This window comes from Mirounga angustirostris, unplaced genomic scaffold (genome assembly GCF_029215605.1).
Source record: "Mirounga angustirostris isolate CCGP_5_RB_7025 unplaced genomic scaffold, mMirAng1.0.hap1 SCAF_7, whole genome shotgun sequence".
Lineage (NCBI taxonomy): Eukaryota > Metazoa > Chordata > Mammalia > Carnivora > Phocidae > Mirounga > Mirounga angustirostris.
The window spans coordinates 51756336-51783288 of record NW_026991715.1 but is presented as its reverse complement, the minus strand read 5'-3'; the positions used below and the strand labels follow the sequence as shown (position 1 = coordinate 51783288).

The 26953-nt window shown below is 42.3% G+C and overlaps 1 protein-coding gene across 13 annotated transcripts in view; it reads right to left on the bottom strand.

Moving 5' to 3' along the window:
• Positions 1-26953, bottom strand: part of MAST4 (microtubule associated serine/threonine kinase family member 4) — a 545730-nt gene that overhangs the window by 17382 nt on the left and 501395 nt on the right. For 9 of the 13 annotated variants that reach the window (XM_045895811.3, XM_064596181.1, XM_045895817.3 and 6 more), the window contains 12 exons: positions 22253-22461; positions 20795-20933; positions 19113-19245; positions 18067-18232; positions 16096-16197; positions 10615-10737; positions 10301-10413; positions 8387-8514; positions 7819-8054; positions 3638-3838; positions 1079-1308; positions 415-537 (listed from right to left, as the gene is read on the bottom strand). In XM_045895811.3, the coding sequence (XP_045751767.2) occupies positions 415-537; positions 1079-1308; positions 3638-3838; positions 7819-8054; positions 8387-8514; positions 10301-10413; positions 10615-10737; positions 16096-16197; positions 18067-18232; positions 19113-19245; positions 20795-20933; positions 22253-22461 (1903 nt within the window). The remainder of the gene's footprint in view (positions 1-414; positions 538-1078; positions 1309-3637; positions 3839-7818; positions 8055-8386; positions 8515-10300; positions 10414-10614; positions 10738-16095; positions 16198-18066; positions 18233-19112; positions 19246-20794; positions 20934-22252; positions 22462-26953) is intronic. The other 4 variants (XM_064596183.1, XM_045895827.3, XM_045895849.3 and 1 more) reach the window with 2 other exon arrangements.

Below are 26953 nucleotides of genomic sequence, written 5' to 3'. Positions count from 1 at the left end.
ATCTGACCTCACAGTGTAATACCACTTCATCTTCCATTGCACTAGAATAAAATTTACTTAATGTTCCTGAAGAAAATCACCCTTAGGATTGGTGATTTCCAAACAGATTTTGCTATGTGAGGTTCACAAAATGAGAAACTCTTGTTACCTATGATTTAGAATAAAAAGTTAAATTAGGAAGTGATTGGGGAGACATAAGAACATGGTTTTCACAATATAAATAACCGGAGAATTCATATTCTCTTCTCCTTTATATTAAACCTTAGACTACTGAATACCTTTCTCAGTTATAAGACTGAGTGTGTATGGGTGTACCATAGAGAAGAACTGTAGAACTTAAGGAGAGAATTCTTGGTAGCAGTTGTTTCTGATGACCTGCTTTATCTGTACGGCATGGACATAAAAAGATAATACCTTCAACAAGAGCTCTATAACTTCCGTGTGGACAAGTCCATGCACCGGTTCTCCATTGATGTGTGTGATCAGATCCCCAGCCTTCAGTCCTGCCTGGCATGCTGGACTTCCTTCTTCTACATTCTAAAGTCCAAGAAGAGAGTATATATTCGTAAGCCAACAAATGGCAACCCTAACATCTGCTGTTTCTTCTGGGAGACTATTCTGAGTTAATCAGCAAATGATCGTAAGCTCCTAAGAGGAAATCAGGAAGGCATGGTTATTATTCCTTTTCTGTCATCATCCTAAAATAGGACCATTCCTTACAAAATTTTGGGTGGGTGAAGAAGGTAGTTTTGTTTTTAAAAGAAGACCAGGAAAAAAAATTACATAAAAAGAAAAAGAAAACAAACGAAAAAGAAGGGTGGCAAGAGGACTTTCTTTGATCATTTCCACCAGTTTGCTATGCAGACTGGACAATCAAACACGAAAACTGGACAGAATTATGAGAAATTACCAGTTTTCGCTAAATTCAATGCCACCTCCTAAAGGGAAAGGGCATGAAACAGGTCCCAAATACCAGCTTAACAGAAAAACTGCTTGTAAATAGGCCTCAGCCAACTTATTCATTCTCCAGGATGTGTGGGAGTGAAAACTAACAAGGATGAGAAGCTGCTGCCCTTACCCAAACAATATGGTGCACCGTATAGATGTCACTGTCTCCCACATACACCCGGATGGCTCGGATGGTAAAACCATAGTTCTTCCCGGAACTGTGGATCACGATGGGCTGATGTGGACTGGCGGAAGCTGCTGAAGAATCTCGGCTGGGAGAGGAATCTCGTGAAGAAGAAGGGTCCGAGGACAGGGAATGGGGGGACATTGGACTTCCCAGGGGAGAAACAGCAAACATATCTGCAACACAGAAGCCAGTCATCAAAGCTGATCCTGATCACACAAACATCCATGCAGCCAGCCCACACTGCATTAGCCCTGCCATGAGTGGGAGCTTGGCTACCAAACGAATCCATTCATGTCTAATAAAGAAATAATATAAAAATATTTATATTGCTAATCAGCATGGCTTTCCAAATAGAGGCTATTAAGAAAACTTCAAAAGAGTCTTTATTTTAACTCGTTTTTCAATTAATTCTCTGAAGTTATAATTTCTTAATTCCCTACACTAATTAAAATACACACAAAACCTAGCTCCTACCTGGCTGTGATAGTTCTAGTTAGTACATTTTGTTTTAATTAGAGAAACAAATCAAAGACGCACAAATTTCAAGTAGGCCTTTACACAGAGAAGACTGTGTGGCCTATAGTAAGAGATCCTCAGGCTCCAAATCTTGCCCTCAACAACTTGAACATGGTCATTCTCAAACATCCATGGTCAGGAAAGGAATTTATCAATGCCCCAGTTGCTTTTTGCAGCATTACTGAACTAGTACTCAGTAAGTGATTTTGATCAAGCATCAGTGAAATGTCAGTTTCTCTATGAATCACTCCTCATTTCTCTGATTATAACTGATTGTCTTCATATGTTACCTATAATTCTAACAATTCTGAGAGGATAATACAGGTGCAATAGAGAAATTTTAAGAAAAACTTAGTTCACCTTCCACAACACCAATTCTACTCTGTTTTTCTTGTTTTATAAGCAGACACACTTCTAATTTACTGTTGCTGTCACTGTTCCATCTGTGTGAATCTAAACAGAGCTTAACGGGTCACGTGAAACTGTGTGTGTGTTTGACAAGAAGAACAATCTACAGAGGAGGCTGAGGTTGAAGGGTGAGCCTGGTCGGAGCCACGCCACTAAGCCCCGGGGCCACTGAAGACTCACCAGGTGCATAGAGTACACTGTGGCCACAGCGAGCTGAAAGTATCCACACTATCACTTCTCCCCATTCTTAGGTCTGGCCAAAGTAGAACAAAGCTAAGTGTCTCACTAGCCATGCTCCGTCACTTTGTGACTACCCGTAGCATCTTGGTACTCTTTTGCTGGCTCTTATCTAAAGGTCAAAAGACCAAGTGAGGAGACACACACCGGTGGTCAGTGAACTTCTAACCATGCAAGCAGGAACGGCACAGAGTGGACACACACACACACACACATTGAAACTGCTGGAAAGCCAAGTCCCCGATCCTTTCCCTCATGACGGTTTCCCTTATTGCCCCAAATTGAACAATTGCTCTACTTGACCAAGAGGTGGGCTTTCTTCCCAGCTTTCAAAAGCGGACTTACCTTCCCAACTGCAGCTGCCCTGGGGCCACTGCCTTTGGGTCATGAACCATCATTCAAACTAGGGAGATAGGTGTTTGTTTTATGGTACTAAAGAGGACGTCTCCCAGCAAAGAGTATGCTAGAGTGAGCAGTAACCCCCACATGAGCATTTGTTTCTGTCAAATTTCTTTCTGCACAAACAGGAAATTTTGAAAATAGTAACACTTCCTTTTAGACATGGTCTGTATTCTTCCAAATGCAAGCCATGTGCAACAGAATTTGGTTGCCACTTGCGGTCCCTGGCCGCCATTTGAGTGTTCAGTCACCAACACTAGGGTGCGTATTTCATCTTTGCCAGTGGAATTGCTGTGCACGTAGTGATTTGTGGAGGCAAAACCCAGTTGTGGAAAAATACTGCCAATTCCACAAAACCGTAATTAAGCTCCGTCTTCCAATACAGGGAAGAAAATGGTTTGACTACCAGTAGGAGGAAGCATAGCTCAACAGACAGGGTTGGGAAAAAGTATAATTTCAGTGCTGTCTGTGACTCTCTGCATCCCCAGAAATGAAAAACTTACGTCCTCCATGTCTATTTCCTCATTAATTAGATGAGGAAAAACTATACTTAGCTTTCCTACACAGATGCTACAAACAGCTCGGTAAAGGATATAAATGATGCCCAATCTAGGGAAGAAAAATTATTCAGAGGAGGTAAATTTACCACTTCACTTGGGGAGGGGGGAGCAGAAAAGGAAAGAAAACAAATACAAGAAGGCTTTGTGGGAAGGAAGCCTGCCTCATCTCCTGATGCAGAAAGAAGCCAGAAGACATCAGCGACACATGCTGTCTGGGAGCTCCCGGGCTCCTGCAGGGAGAGGCCCCAGGGGGGAGCTGTGCTGGGCGGTACCACCCGTTACTGCTCCTAGCCATCCTGCATCCCCATCAGCATTCCAAACTGGGGAAGAGGGGGACACATGCACAAATCACACAATTTCATGCGAGTAGATGTCTCTCTACCTCCTGGGATCATGAGGGACAGAGCACTGGCAGAAAGGGACTTTGTGACCTTCCCCGAGATTTTCTTTTTTTCTGTGCTTTCTAATCGCTGCCGGGCCATGTGAGAAGCGGGTTCACTGGAGGGCTTTGAGGAATTATCTGTACTGTCCACACACTCGCTTCGTCCATTTATCTGATCCAAGTGCTCTGAAAAACTGCCAACTGCACAAAGAAGAAGGGATAAACACATTCAGGGAAATCTGGGACAGGAGAGGCGGGGAGAGGGGAAGAGAGAGGGAAGGAAGAACACACTGGGAAACGTCCTCCCCTGTGGCTCGCCAGCCCTTATGGTGTCAGGCAAACGTTACAAACACATGACTTGTCGCAGAAAGGTGCCGTGGAGAAGGAGAGGGAAGAGGCGTCCATTCAAGTGTCACTCTACCTGTCCACGAGTCTGCTCATTCTCAGCCCATGACTCCCCTTACCTAGAGACTCATTCTTTTTAGAATCTCTATCTCACAACCCTGGTAGTGACAACTCCTCCCCCTCGCTTCCAACCCATGGAAGGCCATGCTATGAACCAGCACCACCTTATCAATGCCATGGCCGCCCACTGTATACTATGACCATCCTGGGATATCAATGATCATCCGTAGCGATGCTGTTAATGATGTGGACAAGGCTGTTTGTGGTAAGTGGACATCACTTCATTTCTTCATGTAGCCTTATGCCTGTGTCACCTCCTACCATCCTCCTAGGACACACCTACACTAAGCTCACGCATTAATTGACAGAGGCGTGCCTGAGGTGTCACCTTTGACTTCTCATGCCATCTGCCCCCTTAAACTCTCCGCTCCTTGCAAACTCACAGGATGACAAAGCCTATTACCCATTGTGTTACTCAGTGGCTCACTACATCTTCCTGGCTTTTCCTCTAGGCAGTGTGTCATTCGCTCTGTCCTGAAGTTACCGGGCCAGTGCTAAGATCCTTTCCCCTCTAAGCCAGCCGTGCCTTCTTTATTTTTAACCTTAGTAACCCTTAAGAGATACTGGAGGTGTTTTTTTTTGTTTCCTTGTTTTTGGTTAGAAAATTAGGACTCCCCTCAGGAGAGGATCCTAGGAGAATGTAACCATGAAGGAAGTGACAAAAAATGGAAAATCACTGATGTCTGTCTGGGCAATGGCACAGACAAAGAGTAAAAGTTTCTGAGCAGAAGTAACAGGCGGAGTCCCCCCAGAGAAAAGGTGAGCAGCCTCCCCTTTTGGTTCTTCCGACTCTTGCTTTCGCAGACTTTCAGTTTTCTTTCTTTTTTTTTTTTTTAAATCACTGATAGTTTATCTTTGTCCCTCCAGAAAAAGCAATGCTTATCTCATTTTGACTTCTAAATGCTGTGTTACAAGCCCCCCGTGCTTTAAAAACCATCAACACGATCATTACCTTAAGCTTTGCAAACCATGCAGAGAATCTGATACCATTACAAATGATCCTTTGAAAGACCAGCAGGCACATTTTAAAGCACATGACACTCTTGGCCTAGGGAAGAGTTAGGCTGGATAAGACTTAACTCACATTTCTGTTCTGCTGCTGAATGTACCACTCAACTGAATGTACCACTCAAGTTTGGCCTTTGTGCACAGAGTGGGCACCTGCCCTAGAGATGGGGTCCTCACTAAGGGCAGCTGGGACTTGGGAGAGTGCTGTGGGTGCGGGAAAAGATTCAGACTTCCGTGTGACACCCATGTGACCTACAGAGGAAGACAATCCTAAGGGAAGTATCAGCAGCCTTCCTGCTCCCATCTGCCCAACTCAACCTCACTCAAGTCCATCTACTCTGTGCTCTCTAAATAAAGAAATCAACAGCTCAAGGACTTGATAAAAACTGCATCACAAATCAAACACCTCATCTCGAAAACCTTAAGCTTCCTTTTGGGTAAGTTACATGCTCTTCTCCTTGCTAATCCAGGTGGGTGGGACCCTTGACAAGTGCAAAATGAAAGGCTGATTCTCTTCACAACGAATAATGGGTTTATTCGAGCACTACACCTAAGACTTCAGGACTTTTACTTTTCACTGATTCAAAAGCAATGTAGTCATGAAGAAAGAGAAAGAGGTATAAAGCTGTACTTCCCTAAATACCCAAATGTGAATATATGGTATTCTTTTCTATCATCCCTCCCTCTTGCCTCCACCACCTCATTTCATAGCCCTGGATATAAGCTGCATTTCTGTTCTGCCAATGGTGGATAATGTCACCTTAATGTTCTGTAAATGTCAAGGGTTCTTTCTTTTTGACGGGGAAGCAATATAAAAATCAACAAATTTAATTTTACTACAGTCACGGTTTTCAGATTTCCTAATTACCCTTGGCCATGAGCAGATCAGCTCATCTCTCTATTCTGTACAGCCCCCAAGGTCTTTGATTATTTTTAGTGTGTGTATGGGGGAGACACGAGGTGGTTTGAATCAATTAACCAAAATGCATGGCAGGACCTAAGCAGTTTTTTTTTTTTTTTTTTTTTTAATTATGAAAGTAATCAATCAACTGCTTAGATACCATTTCCCTCCCTTTCCCTTCAACACTGCTGATGGGGACCAGGGCATGGAGACTAAGTGATCCATCGTATTAAGAAAAAATTTTAAATGGAGCTAAGTATACTGTGTTCAGAGCATGATCATAAACTAGGAAACAGAGACCTTAGTAACCAGAAATATAAAATACTGAGATAATTCCATTTGACTTGACTACCCAGACGAACTAAAAATAATTAAGAATCTTGGGCCACTAGGTTGTGTCTACCCTACTTCTACGTTGCTATTCTCTTGGCTTTATAAAAAAGTAAGGATAAGGGGAATTATCCTACATGGCAACAGAACTGAGGGGAAGAGGGAGAAAGAAAGAAAAAAACCCGTATTATTTTTCCCCATGATAAACTAGAAGCACATGTGAAGCTCGACAGAAGCAAACTTTTCAGCAAGGCTGAAATAAACCTAGCCTGTAAAATGTGTTTTCTTGAAGTGATCTTAAAAAGAGTTATGCTGTGAATATTCAGTTAAAAAAAAGTTCATAAAAATTCTTGGAATTATCCATGGTTATCAATATAGCATATTGAATATAGCTTAATGAAAACATTTATCATAGCAACCCTAACCCATATCCACGTTTCATTTTTTTTTTTTAAAGCATAAATGCACACTTCTCTGTAGAAGGATATGCTGTGCAAAAAAAAAAAAAATGTTGCAAACCAAGTAATACTGTAAGTGCACTTGGCTTGGTCTGAGAGAAATGCAAGTTGGATCATCTAATGACATATTAAACCTTTTAAAATCCTTTGAAGATACTGTCTCTGCTGTCAAGAAGGTTATGTCACAGAAAAGTGACACTATAAAGTGCTCTCCAAGAAAAGCCCAATCCCCTTGACTGCCTCACCACCACTGAGGGACGTCTGGGGGGTTTCTGTGTCCAGTTACCCAGAGACTGGGACGGCAACATGGGTCTGCAGTGGGGTCTTCATATGCATGTGAAATACCAATTTGAATTGTGCTGGTATTTCTCACTCTCTCCTCCCCTCTTAGTCCTAGATGCATGGAGATCATCTGGGAATCCCACAGAATAAGCATCTTGTGGCACTAAGAGGCTGGTGTGCATATCTATAGAAGTTATCTGGCACAACACGGCCCCGTAACAGAAACCAGCTCCTTCAAAGAAACCAGCACCCATTTCAACACCAGGAGGAAAGCTGGCTTTCTGTCGTACCTTATGGGGGACGTGAGCCATTTTTTGAGGGTAATTTTGAGCACATCGTGGTCTGATACAGTTCCTTACTCCTAACTTTGACTTAGACACAACTGTGCGAGACCTGCTTTTGCATCAACAACAGAGAACACCACACGGTCCTCAGTGAGTTCTGCCCGCCATCCGAGAATCCCACCGAGGCCCAGCGGTAGCAAGGGAACTGGCTCTCAGGTCAAACTGAAGCAAGGAGGGTCTGCTCTGCGGCCGCGTGGCCAGGAGGCATGGGCTCAGTCCGTAAGAGCTGACCCCCCAAGTCCTAGACGTGGGGCCGTGGAGGGAGCGGAGCCGCACCAAACAGCCGCTGTCACTGCCTAGTGAGGTCAGCCTGGGGTTCCCGACACGGGCCATCACTTGTCAAGGTGGCGGACGGAGAATGGGGGGACAGCAGGCGGCACGCCAGGCGCTTACCCGACAGCGTGGAGCTGCTGATGGTGCTGGCCGGCGTGGTGACCTCGGGCTCCTCCTGAGCACTCTCTGCAGGAGGAAGGGCTGGCTTTTCTGGCTCCTCCGGCAGGTCTCTGGGGCAGGGGGCAGCCTCGTCTTTCTCTGCCTCTGTTGAAACAGCCAGTTTGGGAAGTGGGCCAGAACTGAGTTTATGTCTGTTGCTTTCAGTATCTGAAGAGTTGGATGTGGATAACTGTTGCCTTAATTAAAAACAAAACAAAGTCATGTATGCATACACACTAGGAAACTGCATTCAAGGAGACTCTGGGAAGCAATGAAGTCAAAATGGAACTAAGGTAAGCCCAACCAAAGCACGTCTAGTGCAGTGGTTCTTACAGCATGCCCTGGAACTTAGGACAAAGGCACATTCTCGGCCTCCATCCCCGATCGAGCGGAGCAGACAGGCTGGGACGGGCCCCAGCCCTCTGTGTTCTCACAGGGTTTCCGGGAGATTCCGATGCTCCCTCAGGCTGAAGAACCACTGCGCTAGCAGGGACCGCTTACGACCTCTCTTAACAGGCGTTTCACATACATTTCGGAATATTCCGAACTCCAGCTGAGTGTTTCTGTGGATGGCAATGCTGTGCTTTTCGTTTTGCCTCCGGGGTCTTCCTTCTCTTCTCCGGAATTCTGAGTTATTCGGTCTACACTGCTGAAAACCTGCGAGGCGAAGCGTTGGCGTTTATTATTATATTCTCGAAAGAATTTGGCAGAAAAGCCCCAAACCTTGGGAGAAGAGTCTGAGAGTAGGACAAAAGTTTCAACTGGGACTGTGTATTCAGAAGGCACTTTCTGACGCTGTTTACTTGAGTTCTGAGATGAATGATCCGTGTATCTATTTTTTTCCTCCCTGGAGCAGGGAAGCTACGAATTCATCACCCATTCGCCCTAGCTCATTATGGACTTTGCATCTGCAAACACAGTCCACAGATGCTTTGGGGTTTCTAAGCCCCGGGATCAATGCACAGCGTAGATGACTTTTTAACCATGAAGTCTATCAGAAAAAAGAAAGTCACAGAGAAAAAGATTTAATGGCCACCAGTCAGGAGTGGGAAGGAGAGAAATGAATTGGAATTGGGTGCAAAGAGAAGAATAAATTACCTCTTTCAAGACGTGTGTGTGTGGGGAGGCAGTGCATATTTGGTTCTGAGTCAGAGGTGTTTGTTTGGCTTATAAATCACATACATAGATGGGCAGCTTCCTATGATGGGACTGGCGTTTCTGAAGGGGATCAGAGCTTGGGCAGACCTGAGATCTCTGCTGTCCCACAGGAAAGATGGAAAGAAAAATTGGGAGCGGAGAGCCCGGGGCAGGAAGCACTCCCCACCGTCCAACACAGCCCCTTGCTGCTCTCGTGGGAGTGGCCCTTAAATGGCTTATCATCTACTGTGGTGAGGCCCAGGGTAGCTAACGAACAGGAGACAGCGGGAAGGAAACAGAGTTCCGGGCCCCGCTTGGATGGGCCAGAGCACAGGCACGGGGGAAAGCCTGTCCTCAGCTCAGTCCTGGCTCTGGGCGGGCTGGCCAGCAGCCCCTCCAGGCAGACCCCACCTCTCCATGGCCTTCCTTTAAACAGTGAGGGCAGTGCCAGCCCATTTGCAGATGCGCTCTTATCTAGTGGTCACGTACAAAAAGGTATGGAACACTTTATAAACCCTACACGTTACAGAAGAGCTGAACAATCACGACGCAAAATGCCATGGCAACAGGCAATGCATAGCTACTGAAAATAGCAAAACGGAGGTAGGGGCCCTCCATGTTCCTTTCCATTTTCCTAGGGCCCTGCCCAGTTTCAGAACTGTCTGGTTTCTTTGTGAATTTTTTCATCTTACCACTATCACTAAAAAGCATCATTCTCAGACATTGATTTTATTATCTTCTCCCATTTCCAAATTTCTAGCTTGGCTTCCTCCGGCCTCTGTCATGTAACTTACATTTTCTATTACTGGCTACAAGACTTTCTCATTCCACAGCAACTATCCCCAAGGGTCCTAGCTGATGTCAAGGACTCCGACTGCTCCCCTGTATTGTATTCTGTGTGATACTAGGAGGAAGCTGTGCACACAGGGACTCAAGCTCAATGTTCTTTATTAGAGGATCAGAGAAATGGGGGACTCCTCCACAGCCTGGCACTGAACTAGACTCCGTCCCACAGGGCGAGGTCAGCATATATATGGCTACTGTGTTCTCCGAAGACAGCACTACGAGTCCAAGTCTGGGCCACTCACTGGTGGAGAGTGAAACAAGCAGGTAGGGACTCTGGATTATCAAGATGGTGGGGTCACTTTTCTGAAACTCAAAGGAATTTTAAGTACAGGAGACCCCAAGCACCAAAACACTGTGGGTGGTTTTTAGGATCTTGTCCAGCTGCTTAGGGATGCCCACTATCTGGCCGGAGGGAGATTCTCTGGAGAGACCCTGCATGTTTATGCCCCATTTCACTTACTTTGGAAAACCTGTGTGAACAAGAGGAAAACTGCCTTATTTCCACATTAAAGTCTTCATCGTTTGTGTCATCTTCTTCCTCTGTCTCCATGTGATGATACTTCTCTGATCGAGCTGCAGAGAAATGTTTGGGAACAGTTCCAATTACTCCGAATTTCAGCTTGTAATTTAGATATATTAATTAGGAGCTTCTATATCAAAGCAGCCTTATGTGTGAGAACTCACAGGTTCAAGACTGGAGGTTCTATCCTAAGTGGAGATAATTTTCTACAAAGTAAAGGTCAAATAATGTTTTATGTCAGATAATTCACGTACTATCAAAATAACTTGTGTCATCCTCGGATTCCAGTTGGGGAATAAATTCTGCCTTCTGTCTCAGCAAACTGTTCCAGTCTAAAGAACGGAAGAATCGATGCTGTTTGACTTCGTAGGCACCACCTTGGGGTGGGGAGGGAGGGAAAGGACAGAGGGGAAGATGTTAAACTACCCTCCAAGCAAAGCTTTCAAGAACCCTCACGCCCCCAATCTATCAATAGAGAAATAAAGAAATCATGGAAATCTTACTTTTTCATTCAACAACCAACGCCCCCCCCAACAAAAAAATTTCTTCCCCATAATTTATCAGCAGAGGATTTGATTTCGCTAACAGCAGTTGCTACAGCACACTTTTTCTTTGTTAATTTTTCCATGACTTCCTCCATTTTTCAAAGGTTAATGATGCGGCCACTTAAAATCACATTATGCTGAACCTGGGGACGTGGACGCACATTGGCCCAAAGCAGACTCGCTCATTACAAAACCAAAGAAATTCTAACAAGGCGCAAAATGTGTTCACAGCAATATTTCCTCTGGAGGCAAGGTTAATAAAGATGAATTTTTCCCGAATAGTATATAATGGTTTCCATTCAATTTTACTGGATTGCTCGTTAACATAGGTAGGACTTTGATTCTGTGGATTACAGATTCTTAAGTAAGAAACTGGCAAACCTGTTTGATAAATTTATAAAGCATGGGATGAAAATCAGTCACAGTTCTTAAGTTTTAGGCCTTTTTTTTTTTTTTTTTTTGCCAAGTCAGCATGACTACGCAATTTGGTAAAATTTTTTTAATTCAGTTCATAGTTTTATTTTATTATTTTTAAAAAGTATTTCTTTTTAAAAAAAAATTTTTTTATTTATTTATTTGAGAGAGAGAGAGAGAGAGACCATAAGCCAGGGAGAGAGGGAGGGGGAGAAGCAGACTCCCCACTGAGCAGGGAGCCTGATGTGGGACTTGATCCCGGGACTCTAGGATCATGACCTGAGCTGAAAGCAGACACTTAATTGAATGAGCCACCCAGGCGCCCCTCACTTCATAATTTTAAAGAAGGATTTGGAAGGGCAAGTCCCATCCCCCAGAAAAGAGAAGAAGGCCCATATGTTATACAGTTGTAGCGTGAGCATCAGGCCCCTGCCCTGCCCGCTCCCCCTCCAAAAAAATACTGTTAAGGAGGGAGAGAAGGAAGAATCTCTCCTGAAAAAACACCAGGAAGAGAGATTTCACACAAGACTAATAGAGGCTCTAATCGCCTCCCTGCCAGGAGAGGCCCTGTAGGGGTGACGTAAATGCCTTTCAGGTACTTGTCATCATGCTTCCCACCCTGTCCTCAGTGCAGTATGAAAAAAGAGGATGAGAAATGCAAAATGAAGGAGAAATGGGTCTGGGTGTTGGGGCGGGGGAGCTGTCTGCATGGTTCAGAGATGTGGCTGTGTCCCCATCAGACTGCTCTAGCGCAGGGGGCAGACTGTAGCCCCAAACCCAGCCAGGACAAATGAGTGTATGGAGAACAATGGACAGAAAAGAGCAAAGTGGGAAAATCACCCCAAGAAAGGGAGAAGAGATTCTTCGTTACTAAGCATTTGATAAGAATCTTTGTCCAGGATCGTGCACGGGCATTCTCTGTGTTTCCAGCACAACAGCGAAGTCTGAGAGTGACCACGGCGGTGGCAGCGCTAGCCAGCTCCGACAGGAGGGCTGACTTGGACAAAGATTGCACTACATGCTAGAGGCATCTCGTTTCCTTTCATTAAATCACTGAGAGCAACCCTACAAAGTAGGCATTCTGTCAACTCCATGTGTGGATGGGGAAACAAAGCTTAAGCAATAAAGCATACTGAACCATGAGCACCTGTTAAGTAAAATTTGGAGAGGCTGAGCTGAAGTCTGTTTAAAAAGGGCCAGGCCCATCCTCGGTGTCACAAGGCCAACACGCCCACACAAAGCTGCCAGATACACTCTCTTCCAGCATTCTTAGCTCAGAGAAGCTGAAAGATCTTAAGCATCTATCCAGCTCCCTCGCTGTGCCAACGACACTGAGGTCCACAGGGTCAAGCCCTACCGAGTGGTGCACCACACACCACGCTGCAGGACTCTCACTTCCGCTGCTGTTCATGGGGACACACCAATGACAGCTGATACTCCGAGGTCACTCAGCCTTACTCAGAGAAGAGCGGTTCTCTAGATCCAAGGGCTCAAAGGGCACTTCCAGACCGTAGCAGCGGGAGGGTTTGGGTTTTCATTCCCCCACCCGCCACTCTCGGGGAGAGTCGGGGGAGAACATTCACTTCATCTCTGTGGATGACAAGTGGGTCCTCCCCACAGAGTCACAGCCCATGGGTGACCCAGCTCACATTTCTCACCCTTTGGCCTTTGTGCTTCCCCCCCACCCCCCACCGAGAAGAGGCTCCCTGACCACGGAGTCCTGTTTCTCATGCACTTTCGCCGAGATGGGGAACAAAAGAATTAAAAGGACACACTGGGGAGAAATGACCTCTGGGCTAAACTGCTGGGGCAACACGGATGATGGCATTATGAGCCCTATACAAATGATCAGGCACAGGAACTCAGGCAGGTGACAGTGCTCAGTGCAAGAATTCACCATGCAGGGAAGGAGAGGGAACGGATTATGTTCCCTCTGGTGATGCACTACGTTAACATACTTGGTAGCTTCATGACCATGTTTGCATTCAGTCCTTGCAATCATCCTGAGAGGGGTACAATAACATGCCCATTTTTCTAGATTAGGAAACTGCAACCCAGATCACAAAGAAACTACTCTGTATCTCCCAGCTGATACCCAGGTGGGAGTCAGTCACCTCTGAGCAGCTATAAAGTCCAATACACCAGACTGCCACTCAATACTTCCCAAGTTCAAAAGTCTAGTTCAAGTAGGACAAGTTTCCAAATTTTAAGTTATGCTTCGCACTAATGTTCTCCCCCTTGAGTTTTTCTCTCCTTTCATGGAAGTTTCTTAAACATCCATTATGTTCTTCACACCCCTCTTCTCAGCCTCTCTAGTCTCTCAGGCAAATGTGAATTCACACATTTTCACGGTGCATTATTCTGCCCGCTAAATATGCATTAAATCCAAAATGCTGTCATTGGAAGCAGCATGGCAGGCCTGCGGGATTCTCAGTCTCATTCTCTGGGCCCTACTGGGATCTGTCACGTTGGACCTGCCTGTTTGGCAAGTACTTTCTGAAAATGCTAAGAGCTTGGGCAGGGCCTTTTAAATGTCTCTTTTGAGCTTCTGCTAGGAGATTCGCGTCTCTAATTGTCAAGCCCTGAAAAGAACACAAGTAGCAGTCAGGGAGAAAATGCGCAGACAGATAACTCACAGCATATAATATAGAAACATGGGCGTGCTGACCAGCATCATAGCCCTGTTTTGCTGAAGTCAAGCCCAGTCAAGATTCCAAGCATTCTCAGAGGAGGGAAACAGGCAGAAGACTCAGTGGGAAAACTATCCAAACTGACCCAAGAACACTGAAGAACACTGAAGAGAAGCAGGCTCTTGGGAAGGCACGTGCCAATTCTACTTTTATCTTCGGTCACACCTCAGGACAACGCTTCCCTGGGGCAGCTGAGTAGGACATATACATTGATATTTGTGTTGTTGCAGGACAAGCTGAAAATCACTCCTCAAAACTCTACCCCATTCAGAGTGTGACACGGATTCTTTGACCACTACTCCTATCTCGGGGGCCAGAAAGCAAATGTGACCGCAGGTCACAACGGGTAGGGAGTAACAACTTTACTAGTCGCTTCAGACGAAAGGAACACCAAATAGGATGGGAAGAAATACAGTCAGCTCAAAGGCAGGGGCACCACCACCATTTCTGGAACTCGGACGTCTATAGGGGAAAGCACAAGATTATGCAGGCAGGAAATAAAAATAGTACCAGTGGAACCAGTGTCCCACCTGGTTCTAAGAGCTAGACTGGGTGATCTTTTATCCTCATGAAAACCCCGTGAGGCGGTACTTCTCTAAGCTCCATTTTACAGATGAGGAAATGAGGCACGGAAAGGGAAGCATCCTGCCCACCGTCACACAGCAGAGATTTTAAACTCAGGCAATCTGACTGTGGAGTTTGTGCCCTTAATTTCCACTTATATTGCCTCTCCTAGCCGAAGGCCCACTCATCCACTGCAAAAGGCATACAGGCACGTGGTACTCCAGGAAGAGGCTCAACTCAAAAAAATTTTCCCGAGCGAGCCCGGAGTTTCAATCTTCTTTGATATGCTAATGCAGCCAATGAGATTTTTCTGTACAAAGCCAAAGAGTAAATACTTTAGGCTTTGTGGGCCATACAATTTGAGGACTCAACTCTGCCACCGAACCATGAAGGCAGCTACAGACAATGTCTATGAATGGCACTGCTGTATTTCAATAAAAGTTTATTTACAAGATAAGAATATGGCCTATGGGCTTCAATGCATCATCATCAACTCTAGGAGCACAGCATACTTAAGCAAGAATGGAGCCCTCCAGCTGGGGGAAGCTGTGGGCAAACATGGAGAGTAACGTGTGTATCTGGAGCTGTTGCAAATTATCTTTGTCTAGGAAAAACTGAGGGAGAGAATGATTTGTTCAGTATTTTCAGATATTTCTATTACAATGAAGTAGAATGAAACAGCTCAGATTAAATACTCCATCAAGTCAACAATTTTCACTGCTGAAAATTATGGATACTATCTAGTGTGTATGTGTTGTGCTTATATTTAATATTTAGTCCCATCTAGATAAATTCATATACTCAGGTAGACTGGGACTCGATATTGGGATCTCTGTCTATTCAGAATACAAGAGAAGGAAGAGGAGGAGCAGAAAAAAAAGAAACTGTAAGTAGAACAGTTGAGGGGGAAAATAATCATCAAGAAACAAATCTATTATCTCCTTAATCTTGAAAGCCAATGGTTTTAATCCTCTTTCTTGGGCTATGGTGCTGATCACCATGATGAGACAGCATAGTTCAACCCCAGACACTCATTTCTAGTAATTAATTAGTTCAAGTACCGATAACCCATTTCAAAGCCTCTAGATAGTAATGGGCTGGGTCAAATCTTGCTGGGAATATATATATATATCCAAACAAAAAAGCTTCACATCTTAAATCCTCTGTTTTAATTTATTTAAGATGCATGTTTTTCAGGATAGAAGAGTTATATTGTGCCCTTGGAGGTTTTCTTCCAGACCAATTTTATTTATTTAAACAAACTGAGAATGACTTTTGCTTTGCAAAAAAACCAAGAAAAACAAAAATCAAAGACAACCACCAACCCTCCTAGTGTACATACTGCTCTGAATCAGAAAAAAAATCCGAAATATTATTGTTATGATGTGTTGTAGTCATGTCCTACATCAACCAACAGATGTTTCTTATGCCAAAAAAACAAAGCACAAACAAAAACCTCTGAGTGCTCCACAAAGACATTATTTTTTGCATATTAGCAAAATTAAAACATATGTGCTCTAACCTGTTCCCAGTCTCTCCAGGGGATTCTGCCTAAGAAGCAAGGTAATCAGATCCTGGGCATCGGGGGGTGGCGCCTCGTCCTTTTCTGGCCAGTTGATCTCATCTAGAAGGGAGATATATCATTTACAACTTTATTGCTCAAATGGCAGTCCAGGTCCCAACAGCCTGGAGGTTGCCTGGGAGTTTGTCACAGAAACAGAACTTCAGGCTCCATCCCAGACTGAATGATAATCTGCATTTTAGTAGGATTGTCAGTTGATTCCTGGGCACAGTCACGTTTGAGAAGCATTGTTTCACCAGACATGAACCAGCACAGCTTACAACAAGGCAGGGAGAAAATATTTCAATAAGCGGTACCTTCCATTTGCTTTTTTCATTCTTCGTTTTTTGTTTTTCTTTTTGGCAGACTTGGCTCAAAACAGATTATTCCTTCTAGTTATTAAGAGGACTTAATATGGTGAAAACTCTTAACACCTGTGTTTTAGATGTCCCCCTCCCAGGGAATCAAGAGAGTAAGATTTTTCTTTCCTACTATCCTCAAATGTGAATTTGGCCCCAGCCCTAGAGTTCTTCAGCTTCCAGAAACACAAATTAATTTTGCAAAAATAACTATTTCTAGAGACAAACAAAAGGCCAAAGTATTAAGTTTGAAGACAAAAAATCCAAAGTAATCATAGTAATAATGGAAGTATTTAAAGTCTGTCATAAATATTAGAATATGTTCTACATTCCACAGGAGTTTGCCCAAAGATAAGGTGTGTGTGCTTGTGTGTATGGAAATGCAATAAAAACACGAGCTATTTCTGTGTGTGCCTGCCTCCAGCTTCCTCTGCTGCAGTTTAAATCTGATTTGGAAAATAAAACATGAATATGCATCTGAGCCGTAAGGCATGGAGAACAAAGCCAGCAATTTCTGCTTGTGTTAATTAAACAGTTGATTCCTCTTGCCATTCAGGCCTTAGTATATCAGAAAACAGCCTAGTTATAAATCCATAAACAGCTCAGATACTGTAGAAAAGGGTTATACACTGCAGGCAACTCACAAATCTACTTTGTTAAAGTTTACAGATATGCCTGGCTTGCAAAGTCAATGATAGAGAATAATGCCATGATTAAGGGACTCCTCATCCCAACATTAATTTTCCCTCCCTTTCCACTGATAGACCCTGTAAGCACAGTCCAGAAGGTGGCGGAGTGGGTGATGGGGGCGGTCAGCGATGACTGATAAACTTTCAGGGGGAGAAGCCTTTTTGATCTAGGCTTTGGGGAAATTTATAAAAACAGCAGGTAGGGTAGTAATAGAGCCTATTTAATTATCATTTAGTTTTGCCACAAGCCGCATAACAATAGTGAGGGTCAGCGTGCAGGTTAAGATCTAGAGGTTATTGAATTTTAAATGAAAGATGAACAGCTGTTACAGAAATAACATTACACCATTACAACCACCAATGAAATCATTAACAATCTGTGAATTAAATTTGCTTCCTTCCCATTCTCATTATTTATTATTTGGTAGACATTTGTTTTAGGGTTTATTACATTTTTGTTAATTTCTTCATTGTGCCATTAGCCATTTTCCCCCATTTATGTAAATGTTACCCACATTAACCTTTTCTTCCCTGGTGCAGCTTTCCTATTATGGAAAGGAAGACTGGACGGCAGTGAAATAATTTGCAAATCCCATATGAATTTCTTTTGCAGAAGAACACACCATAAAAATTGGTTACACTGCTAGTACATTTCCAAATTCCATGTTAACGAAACTTCCTCAGATCAATTTTCAACACAAACTGATCTCCTGAGATTTCTGAAAGTCAGTTATGTGCTATGATGAGTGAGTTCTTTTAATTTGCTGGCTAAACTGTTTGATAAAGGTTAACATTTTAGTAGTTAAAACGGCAATACTCCACAGAATTGCATGAAATAGCTGTTTCCCAGCAGCCGCTTGAAGATAACTCCTGATGATATTTACCACTGATGACTTGTCCAAATAGCTCTTCTGGAGTATCCCCAAAGAATGGCACACATCCAACAAGAAATTCATAGAGGATAATCCCCATGGCCCACCAGTCCACCGGCTTCCCATAGCCCTGCCTCAGAATCACTTCTGGTGCAATGTATTCAGGTGTGCCACAGACCTAAAAGATGATTGCAATATTAGAATAATTGGAATATTAGACATGAATTAAAATGAGCAAGATGGCTATACACCATTTATTTTGCCCAGAGTGCACCTGCTCAACCACATGGAACCACACGGACAAAGAACTTAGGAACAGCAATTATAAGTCAGTATCCATAACACCAAAGGCAACGAAATATTTAAATAGCAAAAAAGGGAAATTTAAAATGCTGCTGTAATGTTAAACTATGTGTAGTGAGTAATTTCGAATTGAGGGTTTGACCCTATTTGGTGGTTTTACTTATTTCATAGGATTAAAAACATTTTTAATCCTCAAAGTTAATATAATGATGCATTTTTAATCTGTCACTACCACAGATAGTTTTAGTATGTATATGACCAAAATATATTCACATCCTGGCTACTTCATAAAAGCATGACAGTTGAGATGTGTTTACCTTAAGTAACTTACAATGAACAGATTGTGGGCACATGGTAATGAGGCATGCTTAAAGGGAAATGGGCCATGGCTCGGATTTTAGCACCCGTGATTGTACAATGCATCATGAGTTTCATGAGTGCTCTGCTGAGACTCCTGAATTCCTTACAAAAACCGTTTTCCATTTGTCTTTCTCACATTCTCACTTGTGTGCAATTACATCGTTCGTCTTGCTAATAGACCATAATGTTGGGGGAGGAATGTGGAGGAATGGACAGTTCAAAGAGGCCTAGGGAGAAAAACGGAAGCAATCTGCACTTTATCAAATGTAAGCCTCATACAGACATCTAAGCACCCAGTCCTAACGTGGACCTGGCTTACACAAGTTGATTCTGAATGTCACTGGCAATATCGTACTTTGCATCCTTCTCTCCAACAGAGCAGGAGCCAAGCTTACCTGTTTGTCCAGGAACTCTCGAGCATCCTTCTCGATATGACCCTCATAGAGATTGGTAGTCATGCTCATTAGTCCCACCTTGGATAATCCAAAATCTGTCAGCTTTATGTGCCCCATGGAGGTGACCAACAAACTATGAAGCAGAAGGACACATATTATAACACTTGTTTGAAGTTCTTTCTTTCTTTTTTTAGGCTTTCTCCTTCTCCTGTCAATTTGTAAGACTATTCACTATGGTGGTATCAATCTTTTTCATTTATTTATTTATTTATTTTAGAGAGAAGGGAGGGGCAGGAGGACAGGGAGAGAGGATCTTAAGCGTGGAGCCCAACATGGGGCTTGACCTCACGACCCTGAGATCATGACCTGAGCAGAAATCAAGAGTTGGATACTTAACCTACTGAGCCACCCAGGCGCCCCAAGGTATCAATTTTAATATAAAACCCAGCCTGGGAAGAGGTAAGGTCATGTGAACATATTACATATGTGTATCGGGCTCATGAGTGTAATTTACAAGGGAGGGCCAGACACCCAGCCCAGCTAATCTTTGTTGGGGCAGCCACATACAGTATCATTTACAGGTTTAAACTTAGAAAAATCCAAGCATGGGACTCTGACATCTTTCTATTTTCAGAACAATAAAACAGAAAAGTGTTACCAATAATCCCACATCATACATAAGAACTAAGATAAGCAACCTGTCTGTGATTTAAGTGACACATAAGCTAAAGAACTTGGACAGAAAAATGAACTACTGTTTAAGATTTTAACTTATGGCTCAAATTTAAATTTCTGTTCATTAAGCACAAAATGTAGATTTCTTATACAATGCAAAGAAATCACATGTGACAGTTTTATGAATTTAATTTTTAAACATTTTCATTTTCAGAGGAAAAATAAAATTTTTAATTAATTAAAACATTAAAGGAATAGAGGATGTGAAAAGAGGAAAAAATAGCTACTGGAAGGAAATATTCCATATTCTAACAGCTGTCTTTGTTGGGTAATGTTGTGAATGAATTTTTTTCATGTTTTTCTGTACTTCAAAATTTTCTGGAATGAGCATGAGTTAATTTTATCATAAAATTTTCAGCACGCTTAGAATCTTTACATATTAACATGTAATGCTTTTAGAGGTGTCTGAAATTAGTGGAGAAAGCATAAAACATTTAATAAATGGTGTCAAGATGAATAACTTAGTCATTTGAGAGGAAAAAAAGTATATCTGTATCTCAAATCAGACACTAAAATGAGCTTCATGAAGATTAAAAATTAAATTCAGTATTAAATGGTGAGAGAGAACATAATATCAAGTATATCATCTTGGTGTAGGACAGGGTTATCTATGTATAATACCAAATGCGGAAACTATCCAGAAAACAACTAGAAGCTTTCCATGAAGCTATTCAAAAATGAACATAATAAAAACAACTTAAAAAAATTTAACTAACCCTGGCTTTATAATCATTTTTCTTTTGTTCTTTATAAGCTATTATTATAAGCAGCAGAGCCTTTAAAGTATTACATAAATATTATCATATATACTGCCAAAATAACTCATTTGGGAACGTTTTGGGAGAATTGCAAAACATGCAAAGCAGCATTAAAAGAAAACATTTTTAGAGACATAAGACAACTTTTTGTATTGTGTGTAAAAAAAGATGTTTCCTCGGTGTACATACTTGTCTGGTTTCAAATCCCTGTGTACAATTCCATAATTATGTAGATATTCCAAGGCCAGCACCGTCTCGGCAAAGTACATCCTGGCCATATCAACAGGGAGAGGCCCCATGTTCTTCATTAATGTAGCACAGTCACCCCCTGTAAAACCCAAGCACAGGATTTAGCAGGTGGAGTATCAAGAAGACCATCAATTCAGATTACAGACCTTCAAAGCAGAATGGCCTCTACCCACAGACACAGCATCTCAAATTCCGAAGTGGAGGCCATGCACTGAGTAATCATGTTTCTAATTAAGATGTGGTATGGGGGAAAAAAAAATATATTTTTTTCAAGCAGGAGTCCTCCTAAGGGAGGAGATTTGCTCCAAAGTGGAACTGAAATTGGAAGAACAAAATACACCAGCATAAAGCATGGGTTCTGGAATCAGGCTACCTGAGTTCAAATACTACCTCTGACTCTAACAGGCAGGGAGATCTTAGACAAACTAGTCCCGGCTCTTTCCTCTAATATCAGGATGGTAAGACTATCATCCCTTTTCAGATTATTGTGAGGATTAAATGAGGTAATCTATGTAAAGAATTTAGGATACTGCCAATATTTATTAAATGTGATAAATGTTATTACTGTAAACACAACCAAGGTTGATAAAGCCAAGTGCTGTTGTGGGGAAAAAAAATGGGTGGAAATCAGGCAAGATATGCTTTTGTCTTGTATCCACGAGGAAAGTATCTAGTAAGTCTCTCCCTTCCAAGGATTTCAGTTCACTCATCTGCAAAATGAAAAGGTTGAACTAAATGATATTTAACGTTTCTTTGAGGTTTATAGTTTTGGAATTCTGCTCCTACGATTTTAAGAGCTTAAATTAGATGCTTTGAAGATTGTTTTGGCCCTTCCTAATATATTCCTTTTATTAACTTCGTTTATATCAATAAGTCACGGCCAAAAACACAGAAATTGAATGTGAAACTGAAGGAAATAAGAATGTTTAAAACGTAAGCCGTGAATGTCAAAAAAAAAAAAAAGCTACATTTTCTTGACTTGTATCTCCTCCTTTTCTCCTAACTCATTTTTAAATTCATACCATAGACCAAAAAAGGATATATTTTTAATTCATTCTTTAAGAAGATCAATTGTAATGAACGATTTTATGCTATGTGATAAAAGTGAGTAGGAAAAAATCCCATCACCTATATTCTAACTTTAATGACCAATAGGATTAAAAGCTATTAAAAAAGAAAAACAACCTTCTTCCAAATAGCACTAATTTTCCCTTTGTTATAGTAGAGCAGGCACTTTACAAGCAATTATCAGAAGATAATGACTGGGAATACAGCCATCTCATTGCCGGGCTTCGCTTCCTAGGCGGATACAACCATTATGTAGCCCAACAGGGAAAGCCTCCACTGCACAAAGGAGGAGGCAGTTTCGGGGTACTGGCGTCATGTTCTCTGAGTTACCTTCCACGTATTCCATGACCATGCATAAGTGGCGCCTTGTTTCAAAGGAGCAATACATGCTGACGACAAAGGGGTTCTCTGCAAAAGTCAGGATATCCCGTTCCACGAAGGCCTGCTGGATCTGATTGCGGAGGATGAGGTTTTGTTTATTAATCTTTTTCATAGCAAACCTCTGCCGGGATTCCTTATGCCGAACAAAGTAGACTGCCCTGAAAAGGAGCACAAGAGGTGGGGTTCACGGGAAGTGAGGATGCTTCTGGATACGGTAAACAATGGGTGACTGTCAACTTTTTTTTTTTTTTTTACATTCACATGGCGCCTGGAATTCAGCTCACACATGCTATCCTAGCAGCTACAAACATCCCATTTCAGGCCAAAATCTTATGGCTACATTTATTTCTAAATCTTTCAATAAAGGTCACTGATCGTACATAAGGCATCAAATTCATCTTCACCACAAGGACAGAAATGGACAGTCTCCAGAGTGAGCTATTTTCCAATAGCTAGCTGATGTTTTCAGTTTTTCCACAAACAAAACAAAATTCAATATGTAAGTCAGAGCAGGAAAAGAACTAACAAAAGTACATACATACCATGAGCTATATCCTTTCAAGCATTAGATATACGTTAGGCATTTTTTCTAGACTGACTAAAGTGATAATTTTCTATATGATACCCTTGGGATCTGCAAAAAGGACCAAAGCTTCTTAGGGTATGTGGCTTCCAACCTGAGGGTAATTTACTCCCCATGAAATTCCAGATAAATGAGAAGTATGTAATAGGTCATAGGAGGCTGTCCTGCAATGAAGAGTAGCGTATTTCCTCACTACACACCTCAGCATGATTTACACCTGTGGCTGTTTCAATAGAAAATGCATTTCCCAACATAAAAGGGCACCAATAATACACTGTTCCATCCAACCCATGGCCAAGGTGACAGCCAACTTTACTGTAAAATGAGGAGGTTGCACTGAATTTCTGCTGCAAGACTCACTCACATACTCTAGAGAAGCAATTCTGGCTGGGTAAAGACAATGGACTCCATGAAGCTTGATGTGGAAGAAACAAGTCAAGAGAAGGAGGAGGCTTAAAACCTCACCTGGAAATTATGAGTAACAAGGAAAATGTCTTCAATTGGCTCATTTTCTCTTAAGTTACTCCTCACTTGTCATTATTGTAGAAGAACAGATTTGAGGTCTCAGGTCAGCAAATGCTCAAATAAATAATAATTTACATAAACAGCAATCATTCACAGTAAAGTATATCCAATGTCTGTCTCCTAAGACAAGGGGTTATCTGATCTGAGATGCATATTTCACTGCTCATGAAAAATGAATGCAAGGCGGACTAGGACACCCTAAATCCCTGCTGAACCAATATACCAGAGTAATCCACTTACATAAATCTTAAGTATATTCAATCTCAGTTTAATTGGTATTCACATGTTCCGCCCAAGTGTTCAACTAGGAATTCATTTTTCTTTCAAGTCTGTGTAGGTTTGCCTTTTCATTGTATCCATCTTTTTCCTTTACTTGCAAAATTACATTTTTTTGGTCTCTGTTTAAACCTTATTTATTTATTTATTTATTTTACTTTACTTCTTTTTTCCTCTCTCAATATTTCTTTGGTCTTCTCTTTTTTCCTTCACTGTATAGAACAAATCTCTTTTATCCACACTTTATATAACCAACTCAAGGAAGAATCTAGCACTGTTATTCCCACTGTACCACAAACTGACAAGGGAGCTGGCCGGCTGGGCGGCCAACACTTTCCACACAGGCTAGCGGTCTTCTTTAGGATGCCAAACGCTGGGGCTCTCACCAGCTGGGTTTATCTCTACACCTGTTTTCTTGGCAAGGCTTGATATCAGGATTAACTAATTTAAACAAATATTTAAACTGATGAAACAGGAGTGTGAAAAGGAAAAACTTTGTTGTCTATAAAAAAAACAAATGGGATGCTTTGGAAAGTACGGATAGATATGTTAAATGTGAGTTACTAAATAAAATTCCGATTGATTTAGTATGGGTGAGAAGGTTTTCAAAAGTGGAAAAAATAATACAGATCTAGAGTCCTATGTGCGGATTGCTTCAAGTTCCTGCTTCGCCTTTAAAGCAGTGAAAAATGAAAATAAAAACAATGTATTAGAAGGATGGTTTATATAGGCTGTCTTAAAAAGACCTTATAGCAGAGGACCAGTAAATTTATATGTATCTGTGTGTGTGTGTATACACACACACACATTTATTTATTTATCATTTCTTTTTTTAAGAGAGAGAGCGTGCGAGTGGTGGAGTGGGAGGGGTGGAGGGGGAGAGAGGGAGAGAGAATCCCAAGCAGGCCCCACGCCCAGCACAGAGCCCGACATGGGGCTCGATCTCACAACCTAGGAGACTGTGACCTGAGCTGAAATCAAGAGTCAGACGCTTAACTGACTGAGCCACCCAGGTGCCCCTGAATTTACATATATTTAGATTAAACTGACATGTTTAATTTCAATATGCATCTGAAATTAAAAGTATGTTTAAAGTATACAACTTTTTTTTTAATGATTTCTGACTTTGACCTCTTAATTAACCAACCAACTCCTCCTTTTTTCTGGATCAGATTAAAGGCTTTTACAGTATTTTTCTTTTTCCAAATACTGATTGGGTAAAATCAAGATCCCCCCGAAAACTTTGTGCTTCTCCTAAGCAGATGGTGGAAGGCAGACAGACAGATACAAAGGGAGGGCAGAAAATAACCTGGCTTCCTCAGAAACAGAAGACAAACACTGGTGAACAAATACTGTTACGAAGAACTTTTGAAACAGGGAATTTACCTTTTAAAATAAAATTTAGAATTTGAAATGTTGAAAAAAAGAGTATCTTTATATAAGTGCCCGCCTATTACTGAGAGTCAACTGGAGTACAGCTTAGGTTCTATCTCTTCTTTGAATATGTCACACTGAGTAGATGTAGCGCTGAGGACCCTCAGACATGATCCTAGGAACTTCACTGTCAGGTGGCTGCCATTGGATTTTCATCAACTATCAGCGTTTCTTACATAAACAACTGCTCAGCAATATGTCTGAGAACAACAGGAAGTGGGGAAGGAAGAACAGGGCCATCACCATTTAATGAAATAACAGGAGAAAGAGGCCTCAGGCCCAATTTGACCAGCATCCAGACCAGGTTTCCCACGGGCACTCTGTGAATGAAGAAGGATTCATATCTTTACTTTCAGATTTGCAATTCGTAAAACCTCATCTGACTTTTTGCGCTGCTTTGCTGGGATGTGCTTAAAAATCATCAGTTAATCCCTAGGGAAATTTACCTACACCAATGGAAATTAATCCTATAGGTAGCTTGAGACATCACTGCCGCAGGACGTGCATATCTTGATCAAGCTGCAAAAGTCAACTAGACTTCTTAATTAGAATCTGCTGTAGCTAGTTATCTGCTTGTTTCATGTTCTTGTTTTTACAGTTCTTTACTGCTTTAGGAATATCCTTCTTAACGCTGAAATCTGCTTGTTGAGCAGTAACTGTCCTCTCTCATGTACACCTTTCTTCCTCTCCTGTAAAGTGATGTTCCAAATCTACTTAAGTCAGCAGAGAGAGGGGGAGATTGAAACAGACAGACAGACAGCAACCAGCTGACAGACAGGACATCTATCACTGCTAAGCACAGCTATACGTCATCCAAGGTTACAAAACTGGACCGAACGGATTCAGCCCCTCATTTGTCTGCAGTTTGGCCTCAATGGCTGCTTTCTTTGAAAACGCTGCTTCTGTCTCTCTCTTCCTACACTGACCTGCCTGGTAAATAGTAGAACTTAAGGGTGGGGGGTGATGCACAGAGTGGGGCAACTGTCCTCTCTCAGTCAAGGTTTTTTTCATCCCAGACAGAAGTGAGGGGTGGGAGGGTGGGGAGAAATGGAATCAAAAGCTGATGGGATCTAGAACAGAATGAATCAGTCCTATCAGGAGTGTGAATGTCTAATGCGTATAAAATTACGCATAAATCTGAGAGCCCAGGACATGAATCCGTGCGAGCAAATCTGCACATGGGAACAAGAGCGCATGTGTTAGAGGAAAGGCTGTAGGGGGAGAGGCGTTAAGCCACCAACCTGCACACATGGGCCCGTCATGTAAATGACCCCATCTTTTGAGGCATAAAAGAGAACGATGTGCAGCAAAGCTAGAAACTAAAGCAAAGTGGGACAGAAATGCTGCGCCTTTAAAATTTAGTTTAAAAAATTTTTTAAGTCAATTTTATTCTTTCAGTCTGAAAATATCTGAAGCTGTCATTTGAAAGTCCAGATGAGGGCGCCTGGGTGGCTCAGTTGGTTAGGTGACTGCCTTCGGCTCAGGTCATGATCCTGGAGTCCCGGGATCGAGTCCCGCATCGGGCTTCCTGCTCGGCGGGGAGTCTGCTTCTCCCTCTGACCCTCCCCCCTCTCATGCTCTCTCTATCTCATTCTCTCTCTCAAATAAATAAATAAAATCTTTAAAAAAAAAAAAGAAAGTCCAGATGGAATCAAGAGAAGATGGCTCCAGGTTGTAACAGGAATACTTTGAGAACGAAGGAGCGCTGCTTGGAATCAGCACACCTGTGACCAGCCATGCCTCTGAGCCTCTTTCCCCCCACCTGGGTGGAAATAATGTCAACAACACACGGGGCTCTTGCGAGAAGACAGCATACATAAACGAGCACCCCC